The 23,621-nt window shown below is 40.9% G+C and overlaps 1 protein-coding gene across 1 annotated transcript in view; it reads left to right on the top strand.

Moving 5' to 3' along the window:
• Positions 1 to 23,621, top strand: part of LOC136877934 (arylsulfatase B) — a 289,271-nt gene that overhangs the window by 209,474 nt on the left and 56,176 nt on the right. The window contains exon 7 of the mRNA XM_068228776.1: positions 21,322 to 21,479. Within this exon, the coding sequence (XP_068084877.1) occupies positions 21,322 to 21,479 (158 nt within the window). The remainder of the gene's footprint in view (positions 1 to 21,321; positions 21,480 to 23,621) is intronic.

Raw genomic sequence — 23,621 nt, 5'->3', positions numbered from 1 at the left:
CTGTGACATTTTCTCTTCTTTCCGACTGAAGTTACATGATTTAAGAAAAGCATATCCAATTGTTTACCACTTTGCTAAAACATTGCCACTAGTTTTTTATCCGTTCCTTTCTGATTTGAGAATTTATGAAATAATTGATATCTCAAAATTATTATTATTATTATTATTATTATTATTGATGTTACTGGCTTTATGTCCCACTACCTACTGTATTTTTACGGTTTTCGGAGACGACGAAGTACCGGAATTCATTCCCGCAGGAGTTCTTTACGTGGCAGTAAATCTACCGACACGAAGCCGACGTATTTGAGCACCTTCAAATACTACTGGACTGAGCCAGGATCGAACCTGCCAAGTTGGGAACAGAAGGTCAACGCCTCAACCGCCTGAGCCACTCATTTATCGGTTCGGCTTGTATCAATTTATATATTTTTTTTATTGTTTTACTAGTTGCTTTACGTCGCAGCGACACAGATAGGTCTTATGGTGACGATGGGACAGGAAAGGCCTAGGAATGGGAAGGAATCGGCCGTGGCTTAAGTAAGGTACAGCCCCAGCATTTGCCTGGTGTGAAAATGGGATCCTATATTTTGATGGTGAAAACTGTTTCGACAGACGGGACTCGAACCGGTTAAAGACGCTGTCAGATCATAATTATAAGACTTTGACGCCTTGAAGATCATGTTATTCTAGTATAACGTAGGCAACGGCTATACACTTTCCTATGACTATCTTGCAATAATCCTATAAAAGGTATCTTTTAAATTTGATACAACCGGGCGAGTTGGCCGTGCGGTTATGAGCGCGCAGCTGTGAGCTACCATCCGGGAGATAGTGGGTTCGAACCCCACTGTCGGCAGCCCTGAAAATGGTTTTCTGTGGTTTCCCATTTTCACACCAGGCAAATGCTGGGGCTGTAGCTTAATTAAGCCACGGCCGATTCCTTCTCATCGTCACCATAAGACCTATCTGTGTCGCTGCGACGTAAAGCAACTAGCAAAAAAAAAAAAAAAAAAGTAGAAATTGATACAAGCCGAACCGATAAATCTACGAACTGAGCATTTCGCATTATGTACTTGCTATAAGCTGAATACCAAATTGTTTTAATACTATATCTACTCTGCTGAATTAACCCACAGGTTTCTTAACACACTCAAATAAAATAATTTTTGTTGAATAGTATGTGGTGAGCAGGTAATGGTTTGCAAAAATCATATACTCTTATCAAACAAGAGACTTATAATTTAACAATATCATTAGCATCTTCACATTTAAACCTAGGCGCTGATGGGATATGTGGGCCTTGGTGATTATCGTAAAAGAAATTAAGGCAGTAGTGAACAGTGTTATAGTGACTATTCTGACGCTATCTGTGTGCCATATTGCTAACTCCTACCATGAAGACTGCAAGCTGACCGTCTATGAGTCAGTTTAAACAGGTTCACTGAAACACACATAGATAGCAGGAGTGCTGCCATTGAAAGCAGGCCTTACTCCACCAAGACTTGGTTAGTACTTAATGCTATCCAAGACATTTCTGAAACAACTATTATTCATATCTATCATTAATGAACTCATTTGAAGGCTGCCACAAGAACAAAGTGAATTACCTCAAAACTAATTTACGAATCGTGTAAAAAAAAAATACCACAAACTTATATGAATCGATTACGTAACAAAAATCCGAAACAGTCCTTTAATGGAAATGCTAACACCAGTACATTTCTTCAGAGTCTTCTAAAGCAACTGTTTTTGTTGGAAGTCTAGTTGATTTATTACCTCGTAGCGCTAGAGAAGAAAAATGGAAGATAATTAAAATTGCTTCGAGGAAAATACACAGAATTTACAGAATAAAGTATCCTTATGAACAACGGAGTGTGAATAGTGACCAGTTTACCGGGCGAGTTGGCCGTGCGCGTAGAGGCGCGCGGCTGTGAGCTTGCATCCGGGAGATAGTAGGTTCGAATCCCACTATCGGCAGCCCTGAAGATGGTTTCCGTGGTTTCCCATTTTCACACCAGGCAAATGCTGGGGCTGTACCTTAATTAAGGCCACGGCCGCTTCCTTCCAACTCCTAGGCCTTTCCTATCCCATCGTCGCCATAAGACCTATCTGTGTCGGTGCGACGTAAAGCCCCTAGCAAAGAAAAAAAAAGAAAAAGTGACCAGTTTAAGAGTTTGTGTGATACATTCTTCTGTAAAGATTTAACATGACTTCTGAAAATTCAAATGAATTGAAAGATAGTAGCAAGAAGGGAATGTAACAGCTAATATCCGAAAGAATTAAAGCCTTGGCTCTCAATTCCTGATGCTTTTAAGTTTTTTCAAAATATATTACATTTGCCCACAGCGTGGTGCTTACTAGGCATACTCATGTCAAAAGAATAGAGTACTCTACTGGAGTAAATTATTATTATTATTATTATTATTATTATTATTATTATTATTATTATTATTATTATTATTATTGGTGGTGGTTCATGGTGTGGGTTACTGCAGTCACGTCCTAGTTTGTGAACCGTGGGCAACGGCTAAGTGTCCTAGTAAGTGGTCCTGATAGTCGGGATACCAGTTGCTATGGAATGGGAGTGGGCATCTCGGACATATTCTGAGTCATGGCCCTCCTTGTGCTAAGGCGGCTAGGACTATACAATTCACCGGTGGTCCATAACCCGTTAGTGGAGAGATCCTCACTTGGACTATGTGCAAGTAGGGTAGCATTCTGCTTCATGAATTTACCGAGCTTAATCGTCGCCATAAGACCTATCTGTGTCGGTGCGACGTAAAGCACCTAGCAAAAAAAAAAAAAAAAAAAAAAAAAAAAGAATACCGAGCTCAGAACATTTTAAGCAAGCCTCGGACCTATGGGAGTAACGGAATCCCACTCCCATTTGACAGGCGAGGGACTCCTTGGAAACAACATAGCGAACGAAATGGAATTTGACGGGGAGCTATCAATATTAATGGGGCTTATGGAAGAAATAAAGTAGTACTGCTGAGTCAGCAAAGAGGATGCATCTGTATGTGCTAGGAATAAGTGATATTTGGTTCAGGGGAGATAACGAATAAGAGAGAGGAGATTATAAATTGTACTTGACGGGTGTTAGAAAGGGAAGGGCAGAGTCTGGGGTAGGGCTCTTTATCAGGAATACCATTGTACGCAACATAGTTTCTGTTAGGCACGTAAATGAGCGAATGATGTGGGTAGATTTGTCAGTTGGAGGAATTTGGACTAGAATTGTGTCCGTGTATTCACCATGTGAGGGTGCAGATGAGGATGAAGTTGACAAGTTTTATGAAGCATTGAGTGACATCGTGGTCAGGGTCAACAGCAAGGATAGAATAGTGCTAATGGGCGTTTTCAATGCGAGAGTTGGGAATAGAACTGAAGGATACGAAAGGGTGATTGGTAAATGTGGAAAAGATATGGCAGCTAATGGGAATGGGAAGCGTTTGTTGGACTTCTGTGCTAGTATGGGTTTAGCAATTACGAATAAATTCTTCAAGCATAAGGCTATTCACCGCTACACATGGGAGGCTAGGGGTACCAGATCCATAATAGACTATATCTTAACCGACTTCGAATTCAGGAAATCTGTTAGGAATGTACAAGTTTTCCGGGGATTTTTCGATGAAACAGACCACTATCTGATCTGTAGTGAAGTAGTATCTCTAGAAGTAGGGTAGAGAAAGTGAAATCTGTCTGCAAACGAATAAGGGTAGAACATCTCCAGGACGAGGAAATTAGACAGAAGTACATGGATATGACTAGTGAGAAGTTTCGAACAGTACAGTAAGCAGGTTCAGGGTATAGAAAGTGAATGGGTGGCATACAAGGATGCTGTAGTAGAAACAGCAAGGGAATGCCTAGGAACAACTGTGTGTAAAGATGGAATGATGGAATGGTGGAATGATGAAGTGAGAGCAGCTTGTAAACGTAAAAAGAAGGCTTATCAGAAATGGCTCCAAACAAGAGCCGAGGCAGACAGGGATTTGTATGTAGATGAAAGAAACAGAGCGAAACAAATAGTTGTTGAATACAAAAAGAAGTCGTGGGAAGATTTTGGTAATAACCTGGAAAGGCTAGGCCAAGCAGCAGGGAAACCTTTCTGGACAGTAATAAAGAATCTTAGGAGGGGAGTGAGTAATTCAGGTGAACTCATAATAGATCCCAGGGAATCACTGGAGAGGTGGAGGGAATACTTTGAGCATCTTCTCATTGTAAAAGGAAATCATCCTGGTAGTGTTGCGAACAGCCAAGCTCATGGGGAGGAGGAAAATGATGTTGGTGAAATTACGCTTGAAGAAGTGGAAAGGATGGTAAATAAACTCCATTGTCATAAAGCAGCAGGAATAGATGAAATTAGACCTGAAATGGTGAAGTATAGTGGGAAGGCAGGGATGAAATGGCTTCATAGAGTAGTAAATTAACATGGAGTTTTGGTAAGGTACCAGGTGGGAACAATGGCAAGAGGGTACTCGGAATGAGGAGATAAATGCTAATTTAGCAATGAATCTACGCATAAACCGGCTTCGGTGGTGGGGTCATGTGAGGCGAATGGAGGAGGATAGGTTACTAGGAGAATAATAGACTCTGTTATGGAGGATAAGAGAAGTAGAGGTAGACCAAGACGACGATGGTTAGACTCAGTTTCTAACGATTTAAAGATAAGAGGTATAGAACTAAATGAGGCCACAACACTAGTTGCAAATCGAGGATTGTGGCGACGTTTAGTAAATTCACAGAGGTTTGCAGACTGAACGCTGAAAGGCATAACAGTCTATAATGATAATGTATTATTATTATTATTATTATTATTATTATTATTATTATTATTGTCCGCCTCTGTGGTGTAGTGGTTAGCGTGATTAGCTGCCACCCCCGGAGGTCCGGGTTCGATTCCCGGCTCTGCCACGAAATTTGAAAAGTGGTACGAGGGCTGGAACGGGGTCCACTCAGCCTCGGGAGGTCAACTGAGTAGAGGTGGGTTCGATTCCCACCTCAGCCATCCTGGAAGTGGTTTTCCGTGGTTTCCCACTTCTCCTCCAGGCAAATGCCGGGATGGTACCTAACTTAAGGCCACGGCCGCTTCCTTCCCTCTTCCTTGTCTATCCCTTCCAATCTTCCCCATCCCCCGCAAGGCCCCTGTTCAGCATAGCAGGTGAGGCCGCCTGGGCGAGGTACTGGTCATTCTCCCCAGTTGTATCCCCCGACCAAGAGTCGGAAGCTCCAGGACACTGCCCTTGAGGCGGTAGAGGTGGTATCCCTCGCTGAGTCCGAGGGAAAAAACGAACCTGGAGGATAAACAGATGATGATGATGATGATTATTATTATTGCCTGTTCCCAGTTAATTGGGGTCGGCAGTACTGTATATGTGGTTTAAGACCAGTGAATTTATATTTTCGTTTTTAGATTTACCTTTATGTACACTGACTTCCATTTATTAGGATAGATTACCTTCCCTAATACCTCGAAAATTCCCTCGACACTTTCTCGAAATTTGATGTTAAGTATTAATTTGGACTTTCGGTTGTTGGAGTCGCCGGCCCCGTGGTGTAGGGGTAGCGTGCCTGCCTCTTACCCGGAGGCCCCGGGTTCGATTCCCGGCCAGGTCAGGGATTTTTACCTGGACCTGAGGGCTGGTTCGAGGTCCACTCAGCCTACGTGATTAGAATTGAGGAGCTATCTGACGGTGAGATGGCGGCCCCGGTCTAGAAAGCCAAGAATAACGGCCGAGAGGATTCGCCGTGCTGACCACACGACACCTCGTAATCTGCAGGTCTTCGGGCTGAGCAGCGGTCGCTTGGTAGGCCAAGGCCCTTCAAGGGCTGTAGTGCCATGGGGGGGGGGGGGTTTGGAGTCTGGCTCATCTTCTAAATAACATGCTGCGTGACAGAACATTTCGTGTAGTCATGGGGGGTGAAATCAGTACACCCAGCAAACTAAATAATGGACTCCGCAAGGTTCAGTGCTTGCCCCACTCTTGTTCAGTTTATATATCTCAGATATACCATCCACAAGATCCAGGAAATTTGGGTATGCAGATGTGTGGCTCTCTATGTTTCGGGCAGACAGAAGTAAGGTTGACAAAAGATCTCTCTGTTTTAGGAAAATACTTTCGAAAATGGAGACTCCAACCAAGTATGAGTAAAACAGAAGTTTCTTGTTTTCATCTGAACAACCGAATGGCTTCAAGGGACCTCAAAGTATACTTCGATAACACTCTCGTCCGCCACAATAGACACCCCAGATATCTAGGTGTTACACTCGACAGAACACTGTTTCTCCAAGAACATTTGAGAAAGAGCGCTGCCAAGATTCAGACACGTAACAACATAAGTCGAAAACTGTGTGGTTCTTCTTGAGGTTCAAGTGCCACTACTTTACGCTGCTCAGCTCTAAGTCTACTTTACTCTACTGCGGAGTATTGTGCCCCCGTCTGGATGAACAGTCCTCATGTGAAGAGAATAGATGTTAAGTTAAATGACACAATGAGAATGATCACGGGCACGATCAGATCAATTCCAATTCAATGGTTGCCCGCACTAAGCCATATTCCTCTAACCTCCCTCCGTAGATGCATTGCTCTGATGAATGAATACAATAAGATCCAGAATAATGAAAGATTGCCCATTCATGAGGATATCCCCACGTACATATAGACAGACTCAAGTCAAGACGTCCACCCACCTCTATGGTGGAGAACCTTATAACCAGTAATTTCAATCTGACTGAGAGATGGTCTAATGAATGGAGACAATTTGCTTCAGCAGAATCCTTAGATATGCCATGCATTACACAGAAGGTACCTGGCTTTGAACAACCTCGGAAAGTATGATCCAAGTTAAACCGGATACGGACTAACCATGGTGTGTGTGCAAATCTGCTGTATAAACGGAGGAAAAAGTCATCATCCTGCTGCGACTGTGGTGCTGGGAAGCACATCACACAAGAATGCCCACTGAGACGTTTCAATGGGGAAACAAGCGAATTTTTCCTGGTGAAGCCACATGCTATTACCTATGTAAATAATGTAGATATAAATCTGTAATTTATTGTACCGTTCATGTATATGTCATACAATAACTAACTAATAAATAAATTGGACTTTCGGGAAGTATTTAGCTCAAAAAATCATAGGTCGTCGCTTTGGGAAAAAAGTTTTGCACTGGGTGAAAGAAATACGTGCACTTGCATACTCGCGCCTTTTTGCTTCTTAGCCCCAATTTCGTATCCTTAACTCCTCCCTACTCGACCCCTTACGAGATACTTGCGCCTTGCAATACGTACCCGTGGCCAGTAGGCAGTAATAATCCGTCTTTGAATGTTAAAAGCTTAGCGAAAAATTGCGAAATATCGTATTACTGCATACTGGCAGCACTTAAGCGACTGCAGCTATCGAGCTCGGTACGACTAAGTTCCGCGCGAAACTAGCGATCGTCCGTCTGAGCTACTCAGACCATCTGCTGTACAATTGGAACGCCTCAATTGCCCTCAGAACAAATTCGAACGGGTTAGTCGGGATCACGACTATAAGATTTGCCGTAGAATGCGTATGACGTGATAGGTACAGTATTCCAAAAATTATTTAGCCAGTCTAGGTTTGAAATTGTATTGTTGACATTTGATTTGTAAATTGTAAACAATTTTACAAATGTTCAAGGCAAAGTCAATATGGCCAGGGTGATCAGTATGTTCATTCTTGAGTTCCAAATCATTTTCCAGCACTGGAGCAGCAGATGTTCCAGTAGCACGTAACTCGTCTCACGATGCTCGCCCGCCCTAACTTCGAAGTGCTTCCGATAAGCCAAATGACGCTGGGCACTGGTGGTTTTGAACTTTTAAATTTACTTTGATAAATCACTGTGTCCTCCCGAATTCGTTTTCGATTATTTTGAAGCCATTTATACGTATTGCCTACATGTCACGACAATTTGAGACAGAAAGAAAATTTTCGCAGTTTTCAGACCACAATTTCTCTAATACAGTATATTCACTATTTGATATATTTCACCGGAAACTTGTAAAACTCACTGAGATGAATAAAACGACATATCCGACGACGTATTATCTAAAGGAGTCCAAACTTATAGACTACTAATTGTTAGCCGCGCAGCATGGTGATTTTAATACCTCAAGTTGGCGCGCTATACATCAGCCGATGATGTCCAACTGAGGCCAGACTCTTCTTGTTGGGTACACCTATTCTTCCTTTTCAAAATGAGATATTGAACACTGTTGTCTAAAGTGTTATCTAGAAATTATTTCGATTCAAGTCTTTTATGTTTTTGTAGCGCTCACAGGCCCAAGTACAGTTCCGAAACTATAGACGTATTCTACTTGTACGTCAAAATAATACGATTGCCAACAATGTTCTAAGCCTCCTAAAACGTAACATTACACTGGCTGACTATTGTTGATACTTGAAGTGCGCTCTAGCTATTCTGCTGGCTCTCACCTGCACTCAATGGCATTACTGTTGTCAACGACGAGTCAGAACAGCTAGTGCACTGTGAATCTCAGTCGAGTTGTCGGTTATGTCCTGTGCCGTGTCTAGGCAAGTGGATGATGCGGTAGTCACCTGGCCCATTTAGTTCACCCAGTAATGTCCTGGTCTCGGCTAGTCTGCGATAAGCTTCCGTACAGCGTGTTTGCTTCTTATACAGCAGTAATTGGTCGGTTTAGTGCTCTTCATGGCTTCTGAATTGTGTTGATTAGCGTATTTTCTTGTGCTGTAGGTTTCTAAATGCAATTCACACCGAAATGTTGAAGAATTTTGAGGTTGAATTTCAGAGAGTGGACCGGAATATCATCACACGCTACAACGCTTTCCTACAGGCTGAGGAAGAGAATTTTCAAGACACTGTAATAGGGTAATTATTATTGCTTTTCCACCTGCTTTTCAATCCGATTATCCATTCACCGAAATTGACGAGTTCTCTACGGGTGTGCGGGAACGGTGTGACGACGATCGCACTCTCGTTTACCGACAGACGTCATGCAGGAAGGACGGCAACCCTTGAGGGACTCGCCCTTTAGGTAGATGATGGATATGAACTCTACCGACAAACTTTCAGAAGTTGTTGAGTGTTCTGATGTCAGGGACCCATGGTCTCCGGTGGCTCGTTACCGAGTAAATGGGTGTTGATGTGATAGAAATGTGACCTCAACTGATCGACTGAGATATTAATATTAAATTAATCAACTACTCCTTACCATATAACTACCATATATCATGCGTACAGCAACAGATATTCACATATTACTTAACTAATTACATGAGTAACACAACAACGTTCAGGCAAAACACGTGGCTATTGTTACATTACTGCTTAAGACCTATTCTCTTATTGCACATTCTGTACATATCTGTGTCTCTGTAGCAGAAGTTTAAAATGTTCATAGATCACCCTGATCAGCACACACTGTACACAGTGCTGTAGTCGAGGGTATTTGCGGATTTACGCCGTAACACCTCCTACCTAACTCCACTCAATAGAGTATGCCTTCTATTTCTTTTTGTACACATTCTACTTTGGTTTCTTTCCATTTTCAACATTCCGACTACGCTGTGGTGTATTTCAAAATGTCATACTTGAACACAATCCGAAGGTAGTTTCAATAAATACTGAACAATTCATTCAGACATAATGAGGTCCAGGTTATTTACTAATACGAGACATTATAATAATTTATCCTATCAAAATCATGAAAGGAGATTTGTATCACGATGAAGATGAAATAAGAAGAATCTGTAGACATTTTAATCAAAATGAGTCGAATGAACTTCTGCAATACCGGTACAAGGTTTAAGGAACTTGGCAGACAATCCTGGAGTCGTAGACGTCTCAGACTCTCAGATGATTTGTTACCAGTCCCAAGAATAATGCCCACATAGACATGCTCAACTGTAGAATATGAGCGAGGGTTAAAATCTGTTACTTCTCTTAATTCATTAAAATGCCCTATCAGTTGGCCGATTTAAGCCGGAGAAGTATGTGAAGACATGACTGCATAACTATCCTACTGCAACATACACCAGTTGAAGAGTTTGTTCTAAGCAGAAATGTAATCACAAATAAAAGAGGCCCTTTCGAGTGGTGTTTACTAGATAACTGGAACCGGGTCCAGTAAAAGACTGCTATGTAAAATAAATAGGGTTTTCAAAGTAGTGTTTTACTCTAGTCTTTATCTTTAAATGTGTGCATTAAAATATGAATTTCTTACTTTTCATCTTTAAATGCCTTCTATATACCTCATTTATAGTCAGTTATGAGAAGTTTGTTGTAACTAGTTGTAATCCATTAATTTTAGAAGTACAGGCGATCATCAAGGTAATTTGTCCCAGAAACGTCAGCCGCTCCCAGGCTTGCTCAGTTCGAACTATGATAAGTAATGCCTTAAAAATATATACACCCTGGATTTTGATGTGGAACATATAACTAAAATGGATATGGTGAGGTCAACTAAAATCTGTAAATAAAGCAAGGCGAAGCATGACGTCAGTTTAGAGGAAAAAATCTGTTTATTAAAAATAAACAAGAAAAATATGAAAAATAACAAAAAATATCAAATGGTCAAAAATTTACAAGCCTCACAATTATTCTCTCAACATTATAAAGTCCATATGGTGAATAAAAATTAAAATTATGCCGACACACATACTTAATATTACAAAGCAAAATCGTGAATTTTCATTAATTTTACACTTTGGCTAGAGTGCTCGCACCACGCTCCTGGCTTTATATTTCTTAATACTTTCAACTGTAGATGAGTACATTCCGCTTTCCTGCACACTTGACAATGCAGTTCGGGTCCCTAACCTTTAGAAAAATACGTGATTTAATGCGCAAAGGGGAGACAGAAACTAACCTAACTGTACAATATTTAACACCCTGAGTGGTAAAACATCCTACCAAAATATATACACCTCAATCATGAGCAACTTCATGAGCACAAAAATCCTGCGAATCGGAACCACACATAAATGGCAATTATACGCCATCAAAGAAACAAAAACATGATGTCATGTTTTTCAGGGCTCGCCAAGAAAAGCATGATGCATTTACGCAATTTTCATTCACTTAAGGTCTTGTTGGAAACATATAAGGACGTAAATTTCACACTTTAAAAACTTCCTTTTCAACGTAGGTTCCTGAAATAAATGGTATGGCACAAAATCAATCAACTGGTGGACTTTATAACGACATACACAAATCAACGTAGATTCCTGGAATAAATTACATGACACAAATTCATTAAAAATTAACAGAGTAGGCTTTAACTTCCAACACGTAATTCAACGTTGTTTCCTGAAAAATATTACAAGACACAAAATATTCCTCAGCGCGGTTATCTTTATAAAAATCTCGTCTACTGCAACAACCGTGGGAACATGGACAAAAACCAATAAAAATCATCACGAAGTACAAGCCGATAAAATAAACCTCTCCTCGGTAGACACACACATCACCCTCGGCAACACACGACGGAATGACTCAAAAGCGGAGATTCAGTCTCCCAAAATAATGCAGCAAATATTAAAACACACAGGGTCCAACTCTTAACACACGCTGCTCACCAGTCGTCTACCCGAGGCAAGTCACACAATCATGAGACTGCAGGCCCTTCAAATGAGATACGCGTCCTCTTACACATAATCACACAAAATGTCATATGTCCTGAAGTTGCCAAAAACGGATAAAAATATAAATGACGTCGTCTAACATTCGCTCGCATGAAAAGAAACAACACCGCGCTGGTCACAAATCAAAACACTCGCGCTCGTAAAGTTATACTTGAATGATAAAGTGGTCAACTCTGTAATAAATACCATAACTTGAAACTAAAAATCGCCACATAGACACTCAGTCATGTCTGAGCATCTGAAAGTTGCTGAAATATCTCAATCCTACAACTCGAGAAACTCGCATCAATAGTAATAACAATAAGTTTACAGAAAATTGCTTCTAATATTCGGAACTTGAAATACGCAACTACGTACGAGGAACTCGTAAATTAATCACTAATTGACACTCATCTTTATACTCAAATGATCATGAAGATGACGCTACCAGAATTTTGTGGATCCAAACTCCACCATCTGACATATTCTCATTCACACATTATGCAATAACTCCCAGAAAACGTGACGGTGTGTTTTCGTACACTCTGAGCTCCCATTAATAATACTTTAATCTAATCTCTCCTGGCTTTAATTTATATCCTTATTTATATTTACATTTAAGCCCCGAGACGTACACTGCATCTCAAACATCAAAGGAAAACAAATAAAAAATATATGAGAGTAAGCAAGAAACTTGACACGTAAAAAGAAAAGAAGTTAACCATTCAGCTAATCTGGATAAAATGAAAAGAAAATAAACTGCGACCTCATCCAATCGGTCCACATTTACGTTACAATTATATTTACTTTTACAAGCTTCCTAACATTTACTTTAATAGGACGTAGTCCTTTCACACAGAAGCTAAACCTACTAGAATTAAATATCGAAACTAACCTATCCCCGTTATCAACATTAAAACACGTGCACACAAACAGAATTATATTAAAAATTTAGAGTTTATGTATTTCATTGACTCTTCCCGCCTGCCTTCGGGACAGCCGGCACCCCATCGTGTTTAATAAGCCATACCGAATGTCGTGCATTCAGAATAGAACTGGGTCAATCCTTGGGTCTCCATCCTGGCGTAGAAACATGATCTCGTAGACTCCGGCGCTGCTTCTGGATGTTGTCTAAAACATCCCGTCGTTCACAGTGTAGAAAACTGGATCAAGATTACCTGCCAGTTACTAGAATACTACTGCCGGGATAATTTCCAATGACCGTGAAAAACCAATTCCCATTCAGCCGCTGAAAAACTCTTCTTATATAACGCCGTAACTAGGTCAAATATTTCCCATTTAAATGCTGGACTGGAAATAGTGAAGTTTATGGCTTCGAAAAATCTATCTAAACAGGCAAGCTACTATGCACTGAAATTATTATCTGAAACTGTTCATGTTTTATGGGTTACTGTAGTCACGTCCTAGTTCGTGAACCATGGGCTACGGCTGAGTGGCCTAGTAAGTGGTCCTGAGACTCGGGATACCAGTTGCTATGGAATGGGAGTGGGCATCTCGGACATATTCTGAGTCGTGGCCCTCCTTGTGCTCAGGCGGCTAGGACTATACAATCCACCGGTGGTCCATAACCCGTTAGAGGAGAGATCCTCACTTGGACTATGTGCAAGTAGGGCAGCATCCTGCTTCATGAATTTACCGAGCTCAGAATACTTTAAGCAAGCCTCGGACCTATGGGAGTAATGGAGTCCCACTCCCATTTGACAGGAGAGGGACTCCTTGGATACAACTTGGCGAACGAAGTGGAATTCGATTGGGAGCTATCAATATTAATGGGGCTTACGGAAGAAAGAAGGTAGAACTGGCTGAGTCAGCAAAGAGGATGCATCTGGATGTGCTAGGAGTAAGTGATGTTAGGGTAAGGGGATATAATGAGGAAGAGAGAGGGGATTATAAGGTGTACTTGACGGGTGTTAGAAAGGGAAGGGCAGAGTCTGGGGTAGGGCTCTTTATCAGGAATACCATTGCACGCAACATACTTTCTGTTAGGCACGTAAATGAGCGAATGATGTGGGTAGATTTGTCAGTGGGAGGAATTAGGACAAGAATTGTGTCCGTGTATTCACCATGTGAGGGTGCAGATGAGGATGAAGTTGACAAGTTTTATGAAGCATTGAGTGACATCGTGGTCAGGCTCAACAGCAAGGATAGAATAGTGCTAACGGGCGATTTCAATGCGAGAGTTGGGAATAGAACTGAAGGATACGAAAAGGTGATTGGTAAATGTGGGGAAGATATGGAAGCTAATGGGAATGGGAAGCGTTTGCTGGACTTCTGTGCTAGTATGAGTTTAGCAGTTACGAATACATTCTTCAAGCATAAGGCTATTCACCGCTACACATGGGAGGCTAGGGGTACCAGATCCATAATAGACTATATCTTAACAGACTTTGAATTCAGGAAATCTGTTAGGAATGTACGAGTTTTTCGCGGATTTTTCGATGATACACACCACTATCTGATCTGTACTGAACTAAGTATCTACAGACCTAGGGTAAGAAAGTGAAATCTGTCTGCAAACGAATAAGGGTAGAAAATCTCCAGGACGAGGAAATTAGACAGAAGTACATGGATATGATTAGTGAGAAGTTTCGAACAGTAGACAGTAAGCAGGTTCAGGATATAGAAAGTGAACGGGTGGCATACAGGGATGCTGTAGTAGAAACAGCAAGGGAATGCCTAGGAACAACTGTGTGTAAAGATGGGAAAAGGCGAACATCTTGGTGGAATGATGAAGTGAGAGCAGCCTGTAAACGTAAAAAGAAGGCTTATCAGAAATGGCTCAAAACAAGGGCCGAGGCAGACAGGGATTTGTACGTAGATGAAAGAAACAGAGCGAAACAAATAGTTGTTGAATCCAAAAAGAAGTCATGGGAAGATTTTGGTAATAACCTGGAAAGGCTAGGTCAAGCAGCAGGGAAACCTTTCTGGACAGTAATAAAGAATCTTAGGAAGGGAGGGAAAAATAAAATGAACAGTGTTTTAAGTAATTCAGGTGAACTCATAATAGATCCCAGGGAATCACTAGAGAGGTGGAGGGAATATTTTGAACTTCTTCTCAATGTAAAAGGAAATCATCATGGTGGTGTTGCAAACAGCCAAGCTCATGGGGAGGAGGAAAACGATGAAATTATGCTTGAGGAAGTGGAAAGGATAGTAAATAAACTCCATTGTCATAAGGCAGCAGGAATAGATGAAATTAGACCTGAAATGGTGAAGTATAGTGGGAAGGCAGGAATGAAATGGCTTCATAGAGTAGTAAAATTAGCGTGTAGTGTTGGTAAGGTACCTTCAGATTGGACAAAAACAGTAATTGCACCTATCTATAAACAAGGGAACAGGAAGGATTGCAACAACTATCGAGGTATCTCATTGATTAGTATACCAGGCAAAGTATTCACTGCCATCTTGGAAGGGAGGGTGCGATCATTCGTTGAGAGGAAGTTGGATGAAAACCAGTGTGGTTTCAGACCACAGAGAGGCTGTCAGGATCAGATTTTCAGTATGCGCCAGGTAATTGAAAAATGCTACGAGAGGAATAGGCAGTTGTGTTTGTGTTTCGTAGATCTAGAGAAAGCACATGACAGGGTACCGAGGGAAAAGATGTTCGCCATACTGGGAGACTATGGAATTAAAGGTAGATTATTAAAATCAATCAAAGGCATTTATGTTGACAATTGGGCTTCAGTGAGAATTGATGGTAGAATGAGTTCTTGGTTCAGGGTACTTACTGGAGTTAGACAAGGCTGTAATCTTTCACCTTTGCTGTTCGTAGTTTACATGGATCATCTGCTGAAAGGTATAAAATGGCAGGGAGGGATTCAGTTAGGTGGAAATGTTGTAAGCAGTTTGGCCTATGCTGACGACTTGGTCTTAATGGCAGACTGTGCCGAAAGCCTGCAGTCTAATATCTTGGAACTTGAAAATAGGTGCAATGAGTATGGTATGAAAATTAGCCTCTCGAAGACTAAATTGATGTCAGTAGGTAAGAAATTCAACATAATTGAATGTCAGATTGGTGATACAAAGCTAGAACAGCTCGATAATTTCAAGTATTTAGGTTGTGTGTTCTCCCAGGATGGTAATATAGTAAGTGAGATTGAATCAAGCTGTAGTAAAGCTAATGCAGTGAGCTCGCAGTTGCGATCAGCAGTATTCTGTAAGAAGGAAGTCAGCTCCCAGACGAAACTATCTTTACATCGGTCTGTTTTCAGACCAACTTCGCTTTACGGGAGCAAAAGCTGGGTGGACTCAGGTATCTTATTCATAAGTTAGAAGTAACAGACATGAAAGTAGCAAGAATGATTGCTGGTACAAACAGGTGGGAACAATGGCAGGAGAGTACTCGGAATGAGGAGATAAAGTCTAATTTAGGAATTAACTCGATGGATGAAGCTGTACGCATAAACCGGCTTCGGTGGTGGGGTCATGTGAGGCGAATGGAGGAGGATAGGTTACCTAGGAGAATAATGGACTCTGTTATGAAGGGTAAGAGAAGTAGAGGGAGACCAAGACGACGATGGTTAGACTCGGTTTCTAACGATTTAAAGATAAGAGGTATAGAACTAAATGAGGCCACAACACTAGTTGCAAATCGATGATTGTGGCGACGTTCAGTAAATTCTCAGAGGCTTGCAGACTGAACGCTGAAAGGCATAACAGTCTATAATGATAATGTATGTATGTTCTTTCCCTCTGGAAATCAAAATATAAATGCCATTCTCCCAAAGTTTAAAATCTTGAATAGAATTAAATGCAGTCTGAGCGTCTTCAACAAAAGTTACAAGTCCCCACACGATCAAGGTACATAAGTCCTGACTCGCACTCACGTAAATAACACTTCTTCTCACGACGTTACCTGCACAGAATCTCGCCGCTAGCCCACGCGCTAGTCGCTTTTACTAATTCGTCCTCTCAGACGCTGTTTTATGCATCACTTTCATACACAAATGCCTAGCCAAAATGACTGTGACGCTATCAAATCATTCGTTCAGCATATCGCGTACCTGATGCTTGCTTCAAATGAATCTTGCGAGCTACTCTAGCCTCACGCCGGGCTTCCGAAATGTTTTCCGTTGGTTCTGGCCGTTGCAGGTCCATTGTTTCCTCGTTCTGCTTTGTATATGTCATGTCGAAATTCTTCCTTCTAAACATAGCTGGCGAGCAAACAAACCCGTGTTCCAAGCTCCCTGTAGAAAATGCGACATGTCCTGATGAATGTAGATGTTCCCTGCCAGATATCAAGACTTAAATAAAACGGAATATTCCTTGTACATTCGAATAAATGACTAATTAAATGAGCACTTCAATAACGCTACACTGACATACACAATTTGTCATGCCTTGTACACCCTGTGAACATTTTGGGACTCAGCCGCTGACTGTACAACGATGCATTATGGTCAGTGGCACATGCTCTAGCATCTCTGGAAATCGGCGTAGATCTTCAGCGACTGCAACAGTCCTAACAACCAAGTCTATAGAAGTTTCGACGTGAGATATAGTTAATTATGCTCTTCAAATCACCCCAGAGGGTACGGTCTGGTCACAAAAAAAAAAAAAAAACATATACAGTCCGTGTGAAGTAGCTGCAAAGGTCGTTGGGGAACCAAAAGGAACGAATTGCACTTACGTGGTCACGCGCCGCTGAGGACAATGGTCCATTATAATAAAACTCTCAGCATACATCCCTGAATCCCTGAAAGTTTGTCGGTAGAGTTCATATCCACCCAGTATATGTGAAATAATGCTCACGTGTTCGCTCATTCCGATATCTCGGAAGCCACCTAACTGATGAGAGTGATAATGGCCTGATCTTAGATCATAAGTAGTATGTAAGGAATATTTTTTAAAATAACCAGCTCCCCGGATTACGGGACGAGGGCAGCGTTATTCAACCGAGGAGACACAGTGGTTGCACCGATCCAGTTGTAGGTAAGGAGATTGTGGGATTTGAAAGTTGTAGCGAGGGCTGCTTGCAATTCACTAACGTTGCATTTGATTACCGTGTCGAGTGGAAATGGCGTAGTGAGTCAAGATAGATTGGCGTCACCTTCCACATTTATTTCCTTGCAGATATGGAAACAGCTTTCTTTATTTTAATAAAAGTACAGCAAATAAACCTCGACAGAGAAGTTATTTGTCTGATCACAAATTAAAATGCACTTTACGATGAAGTACTGCAAAGACACTTTCATAGACCAATGCCTAGCCAAAATGACTGTGACGCTATCATATCATTGGTTCAGCACATCGCGTACCTGGTGCTTACTTCAAACGTTGCTAGATTTTATGCTGTACTGTGAAACTGTATTTCATCTCTTAAGTAAATAATTAAATAAATAATTAAACTGTGATGCCACGGTTTACGCTGACACTTAATTAAGATCTAAGTTTCAGATCGTTAAACTTTAAGATATGATATTTATGTGTAATATTAAAAAGAGTGTATTTATTCTTCAGTAGGCCTACTAAGTGCGAATGCTATAAATAAATTATAACACTTCTCATTCAAAATCCAAAGGCAGCCACTTATACAAGTTGAGGTACCATTACCCCTAGTGTATCGTCACTGCATTGTCCTACATCTGTGGCTTGCAGTGGTGTCTCGACGACGCCCTAACTGCCCGCGTCTTGGAAAGGTGTAGCAATCCAAATGACGAGCCCACGGCTACACTGGGAGAAACGCTGATAATTTTACGAATAAAAAGGCTTAAACAGCTTGAATGTTTTAAATATTTTTCTTTATTAAATTGCTATTTTATGCAGGTATATATTAAGATGAGATTTTCCGTTTGTTAAACTTAATGTGTCTTGTACAAATGAGATATGTTGGCATACTTCTGTTAATAAGATTATTTTCTTCAGTACAACATAGTTACATTTTTTTCCCTTTCGTTTAACACAGAATTTTACCACCGTTGAAAAATGCACAGTTGCAACGCAATTCACTCTTCCTACCCGTAGTCAAGAGCGCGGGCAGTCAATGTCTCTATAATAGCGTCATCGGGTATTTTGCTGGTGATGACTGTCCAAAGGGGGAAAATAAGTGCATAAAACACGAAAATAAGCAATATTTTGGAGCAATAAGTCGCGGACTGCTATGATAGTTAATATATATGCAGCTGTAGTGGTGTTTCTATCACTCGCCGTGATTTGGTTTTTACAGTGGCAGGCAGATTTTGAGACGAAACAGGAGGCAACTCTGATTTTTCTTTCTTGTTCCGTTTATTGGAGATGAGAGATTTTATGTTCTAGATGTAGCCAAGGACGAGATAATCCATTATTTCAACATGCTTTTAATTAAAGTATGCCTGCGGAATGTGCATTTTTTGATGGGCAGTGGTTCCTCACTGTGTGGTGGCTATCAGGGGAGATGGTCGTTGTTTTTCTCCTCATTCTGTACAGTACAGACAAACATAGCCAGGAAATTAGAGCTAATGTAGTGAACCACGTATCTTCCAACCCGTGTAGGTTCAAGCCGTATGGTACTTTATAACAAACAAACAAACAAACAAACAAACAAACCCCATGGTACTACAGTCCTGACGGGCCTTGGCCTACCAAGCGACAGCTGCTCAGCCCTAAGGCCTGCATATTACGAGGTAACGTATGTTCAGTGCGACGAATCCTTTTGGTCGTTATTCTTGGTTTTCTAGACCGAGGGTCGCCTCAATTGTAATCACATAGACTGAGTGGACCTCAAACCAGCCTTCAGATCCAGGTAAAAATCCCTGACCTAGCCGGGAATCGAGCCACGGGCCTCGAGGTGAGAGGTAGGCATGCTACTCCTATACCGCGGAGTCGCCGAAAAAAGAGGAAGAACGAGCGCATCGTAGTGTATGTTATTGGCATTTAATATTATATCACAATTAATTTAAAAAATTATCAAACCAAGTGAGTGGCTGCGCTTTTTGGGCCATGTAGCTTGCATTCTAGAGATATTGGGTTCGAACCCCAAAGCCGGCAGCCCTGAAGATGGTATTCCGCGGTTTCCATTTTTCACACCAGATAAATGCTGCGGGCTGTACCTTACTTAAGGCCACGGCCGCTTCCTTCCCACTCCTTGCCCTATCCTATGATACCGTCGCCGTAAGACCTATCTGTGTCGGTACGAAAAGGTATCAAAATACAATTCACTTCCCATGTAAATACAGACCATGTATACTCACAATAAACATTATATCTATAGGTTCAATTGTTTTTGAAAACGTGTACCTGTAAGGAACTTACGCAAAGCAATGTGCTCACTCTTTTACGAGTAACTATTCAACAGCGACAACTGATACCTATAAGAAAAAGTTCTCGTACTTGGCTGAGATAGCAAAGTAGAATGTGAAGTCCTCTGTAGCGTAACGGTTAGTGTTATTAGCTGCCGTCCTCGGTGGCCCGGGTTCGATTCCCGGTACTGCAGGAAATTTAAAACTGGCAAGAGGGCTGGTATGTGGTTGATATGGTACATGCAGCTCACCTCCAATGGGGGTGTGCTCTAAAAAGAGCTGTACCGCCTCAGGATGAGGACACGAATTGACTTGAGAATGTGAAGTGAAAGAAACTTCAAAAAAGCAAGAAATCATAAACAACTCAAGTACTGATTCTCTAGACATCCGACAATTGCAAGGTAACTTCTTTCTTATATCTAAAAGAATGACGAAATATTTTAAAATTAACCTGTTATGAGGACGGGTAATTCTGCTGGCCCAATATATACTGTATATATACTGTAGAGTGAACAGAAAATGTGGAATATTAAATATAAGTTTCACATTTAGAAAATAATAGAATTAAATTTATTCTATCTTAACTGTCAGCAACTAACTTCATGTAGTTGTTTCCATTAAAACTATCTATAATACTGTCACAAACACATGCAATTTTTAGTGACATTTACATTTATGTTTGTACGGTCAGACTCTACTTTCAGTTCCGAGTATGGATATGAACATGTTTTTGTTATTATTTCTGTTGTTGGCATTTTTTGTTGTTGTTGTGCTTAACAGCAATTGTGTAATCATATTCCTTGTCAGATGCTATTTATTTTTGGGAAATAATCTTAGAAAATTCATTTAAAATAAAGTTGGACTTTAAACAATATGTCGCCTGATTTGACCTTAATTGATATGGGAAAAAATTTATATTTAACATACAATTATTTGGAAATGGAAAAACCCATAAGAAGATACAGTCCTTAATTAATATTATTATTATTTATTGTATTTTAATTTCGTTTGTCTTATATTATTGTACTTGGGAAGCAAAGTGCTCATTTATTACAGTAAGATAGCACAATAGCATAGTAAGTCTTTCCAGTTTCTCATTTTATTTTATGTTACTCATGTATTCCTGATTAAGTGTAGGTCAGGGGCACATGTCCCTAACTTTGCCAGTTATCAATCTGTGTATCTACGTACAAGCTTATATATACAGTATATATATGGCATACAGCGTTTGGATACCATGAATAGCCTAGTCCCTTTCCTCATCAACTTTAGCCGAAAATCTCCGATCACTATCCATGTTCTGGCCACTTCTAATGAAAAACCATGTGATCCTGTGTTAAACCACGGGGTCACGGATAATATGTTGCTTGTCATGAGAGTTCTGAGTGTAATATTTCCCTTACTGACGACTCACGCATGCACGCATGTAAAACACGTCTCCTATGTTTGCTTCATAGCTATGGTGTCACAACTGGACCGCTCTGTGGGTGCGGTACTTACCGCTCTGCGCTCCAACGGCATGTTGGACGATTCAATCATCCTCTTTTCGTCTGACAACGGCGCAATAACAGAAGGCATCCATGCGAACCGTGGCTCCAACTGGCCTCTTCGTGGGGTAAGTTGAAACTACTATATCATTTGATTTTGGTAAGAGAAATAAGAAGTATATTTGCATAGACGTAGTACGTAAAACGATGCCGTCTTATCTGTTATCAGTGGCACGCGGCATGAGGGGAATTTTAATAACTTTTGATCAGGCAGTTAAATTTAGTATTTTGAAGAAAGCCTTTGATCGTGTGCCCTACAATTAAAATTGGAACGCCACTTGCCGGATGTGGTGTTCTGGAGGATTTCCTATGCTAGTAGGTGTGTGCCAGGGGTTAGCACTATCGACGGTGCTGTCCATTCTTTCATATATACCATTACTTGAGACCTACAGCAGAACGTTTGATGGCCATTCTCCATTATGCCGATATATTGATTGCTTTTTCTCTCCGAGAAGATGTACGAGGCCAAGTTGAAATATCTTTGCTCCACTTCCTAGTAGTTCTGTAGGCTTGCGCGTTGTTTACAAACAGGATGTCTGTACATGATATCGGGATGCAGAATCAGTGGTCACTTGTGAATATTTCCGCCAATTGGTTCTACGATTCTTCTTGTGTTTCTGCTTTTTCTTGGCCTTTTACTAATTGGCGTGGAGTCGGCTCTTCATGTGGATTACGGTTATTTTTATATTTGCATGCCTTTCTTGACGCGGACGCCATATGGAGGGACGTATTCACTATTTTGTGTTTCTGTGAGTTTGGTAGTGTGATATGTTGCATATAAATGAGAATGTAATGGACGCAAACATCCAGATGTTGAGTCGCACCTGTCTACGACGAACATCTCGTGTCTCCAAATGCTAGAAATGACACTTCGTGGCTCATTAAAAATCCCCGACCTGATCGGGAATCGAACCTAGGACCATTTGACCGAAGACAACAACGTCGGCCGTTCAGCCAACGAGCTTTGCAATCCTCTCAACAATTATTCTTCCAATACGGGGGAAGTAGACCCGCAGAATATTTTAAGACATCAGCCAAATCTATAAGGTGAGAGGGAAAGCAATGCTCATTAGATCTTAGTCTCAAATTAAAGTCGCAGTATCTTTTTCTCTATCATCTCCACCTTCAGGTAAAAGACCAAAGAATGTTATAAACTTTATATTGCATATACCATCTTTAATGCATTCCTTTGAATCAAGTCTTATGGCATACTCACTGGAATCACCGTACAATTACACGTTATCCTTACCTAGCTGATTGTGTTTGATTAACTCAATTTTCTCGTAAGTTCCTTCAATCCATCGTTATTTCCACAAACATTCCTTACTCCATATCTTTCTAACCTGCAACTCCTTCTTAAACTCGTTATTTTTATGTTATAATGTAGTGGGTGGTATATAGTAATGTTTCCGGTAGGATATTCTAGGAAAAAATTCTTGCAACCATCGTGTTATGATGTTCAATGGCACCAGTAGACAGCGCTAAGTAGGACCTCCGAGTAAGACGCACTTCAATCTGTCTCTCTTCTGTTAAATCGTCAGCTCGGAGGTTGGTTGGATCCGGAGGTTATGAATCTATAAGAAAATCGACGGTGGTACAAAATGAGGCATGCGTGGAATGACAAGAAGAGGATCGAACCCACTTACATAGGATCAGAAAGCTAGCTGTTCTACCATCTGAGCCACTCACCCTGGCGGGTAGTTATCCATTGCTTTTCTTACTGGACCAGAAAGCACTATTACATCTTGTCTGACCCCATGAGTAACGGCTTTTAAACTATCTAGGCGCACTAGTGCAGTGTACGACATTATTCAGCGCTACCAATACCTCAGCAGCTTCCACACCGCCATGCCTACAAATGAGATTGAGGTTTCGATGGAAGCTATACTTTACCCTGGTATGTGTCAAGAGAAAGAATCGAACATACTACGTAGACACACACGAAAAATACAAGCATTTCAAGACCCCTTAAATTTCTACGCTTCTTTGGAAATAATAGTGAGCCTTATCGAATGCACAATCTGTTATAATCACTAAAAATCTAATCGCTATAAACTACCGGAGTATCTACAATACTTTTTTCTCACAATCATCGTGGTTGTGTTGAAGAGTATCCAGCCAGCTGACAAATGCATGGTGTTATCAAGATCTCCAAGTATGAAAATATGATGTTCACAACAACATAAGTGTACCTTGGCAAATCGAGAGAC

This window comes from Anabrus simplex, chromosome 1 (genome assembly GCF_040414725.1).
Source record: "Anabrus simplex isolate iqAnaSimp1 chromosome 1, ASM4041472v1, whole genome shotgun sequence".
Lineage (NCBI taxonomy): Eukaryota > Metazoa > Arthropoda > Insecta > Orthoptera > Tettigoniidae > Anabrus > Anabrus simplex.
The sequence above is the reverse complement of the archived record's forward strand: the minus strand, read 5'-3'. Positions and strand labels throughout refer to the sequence as shown.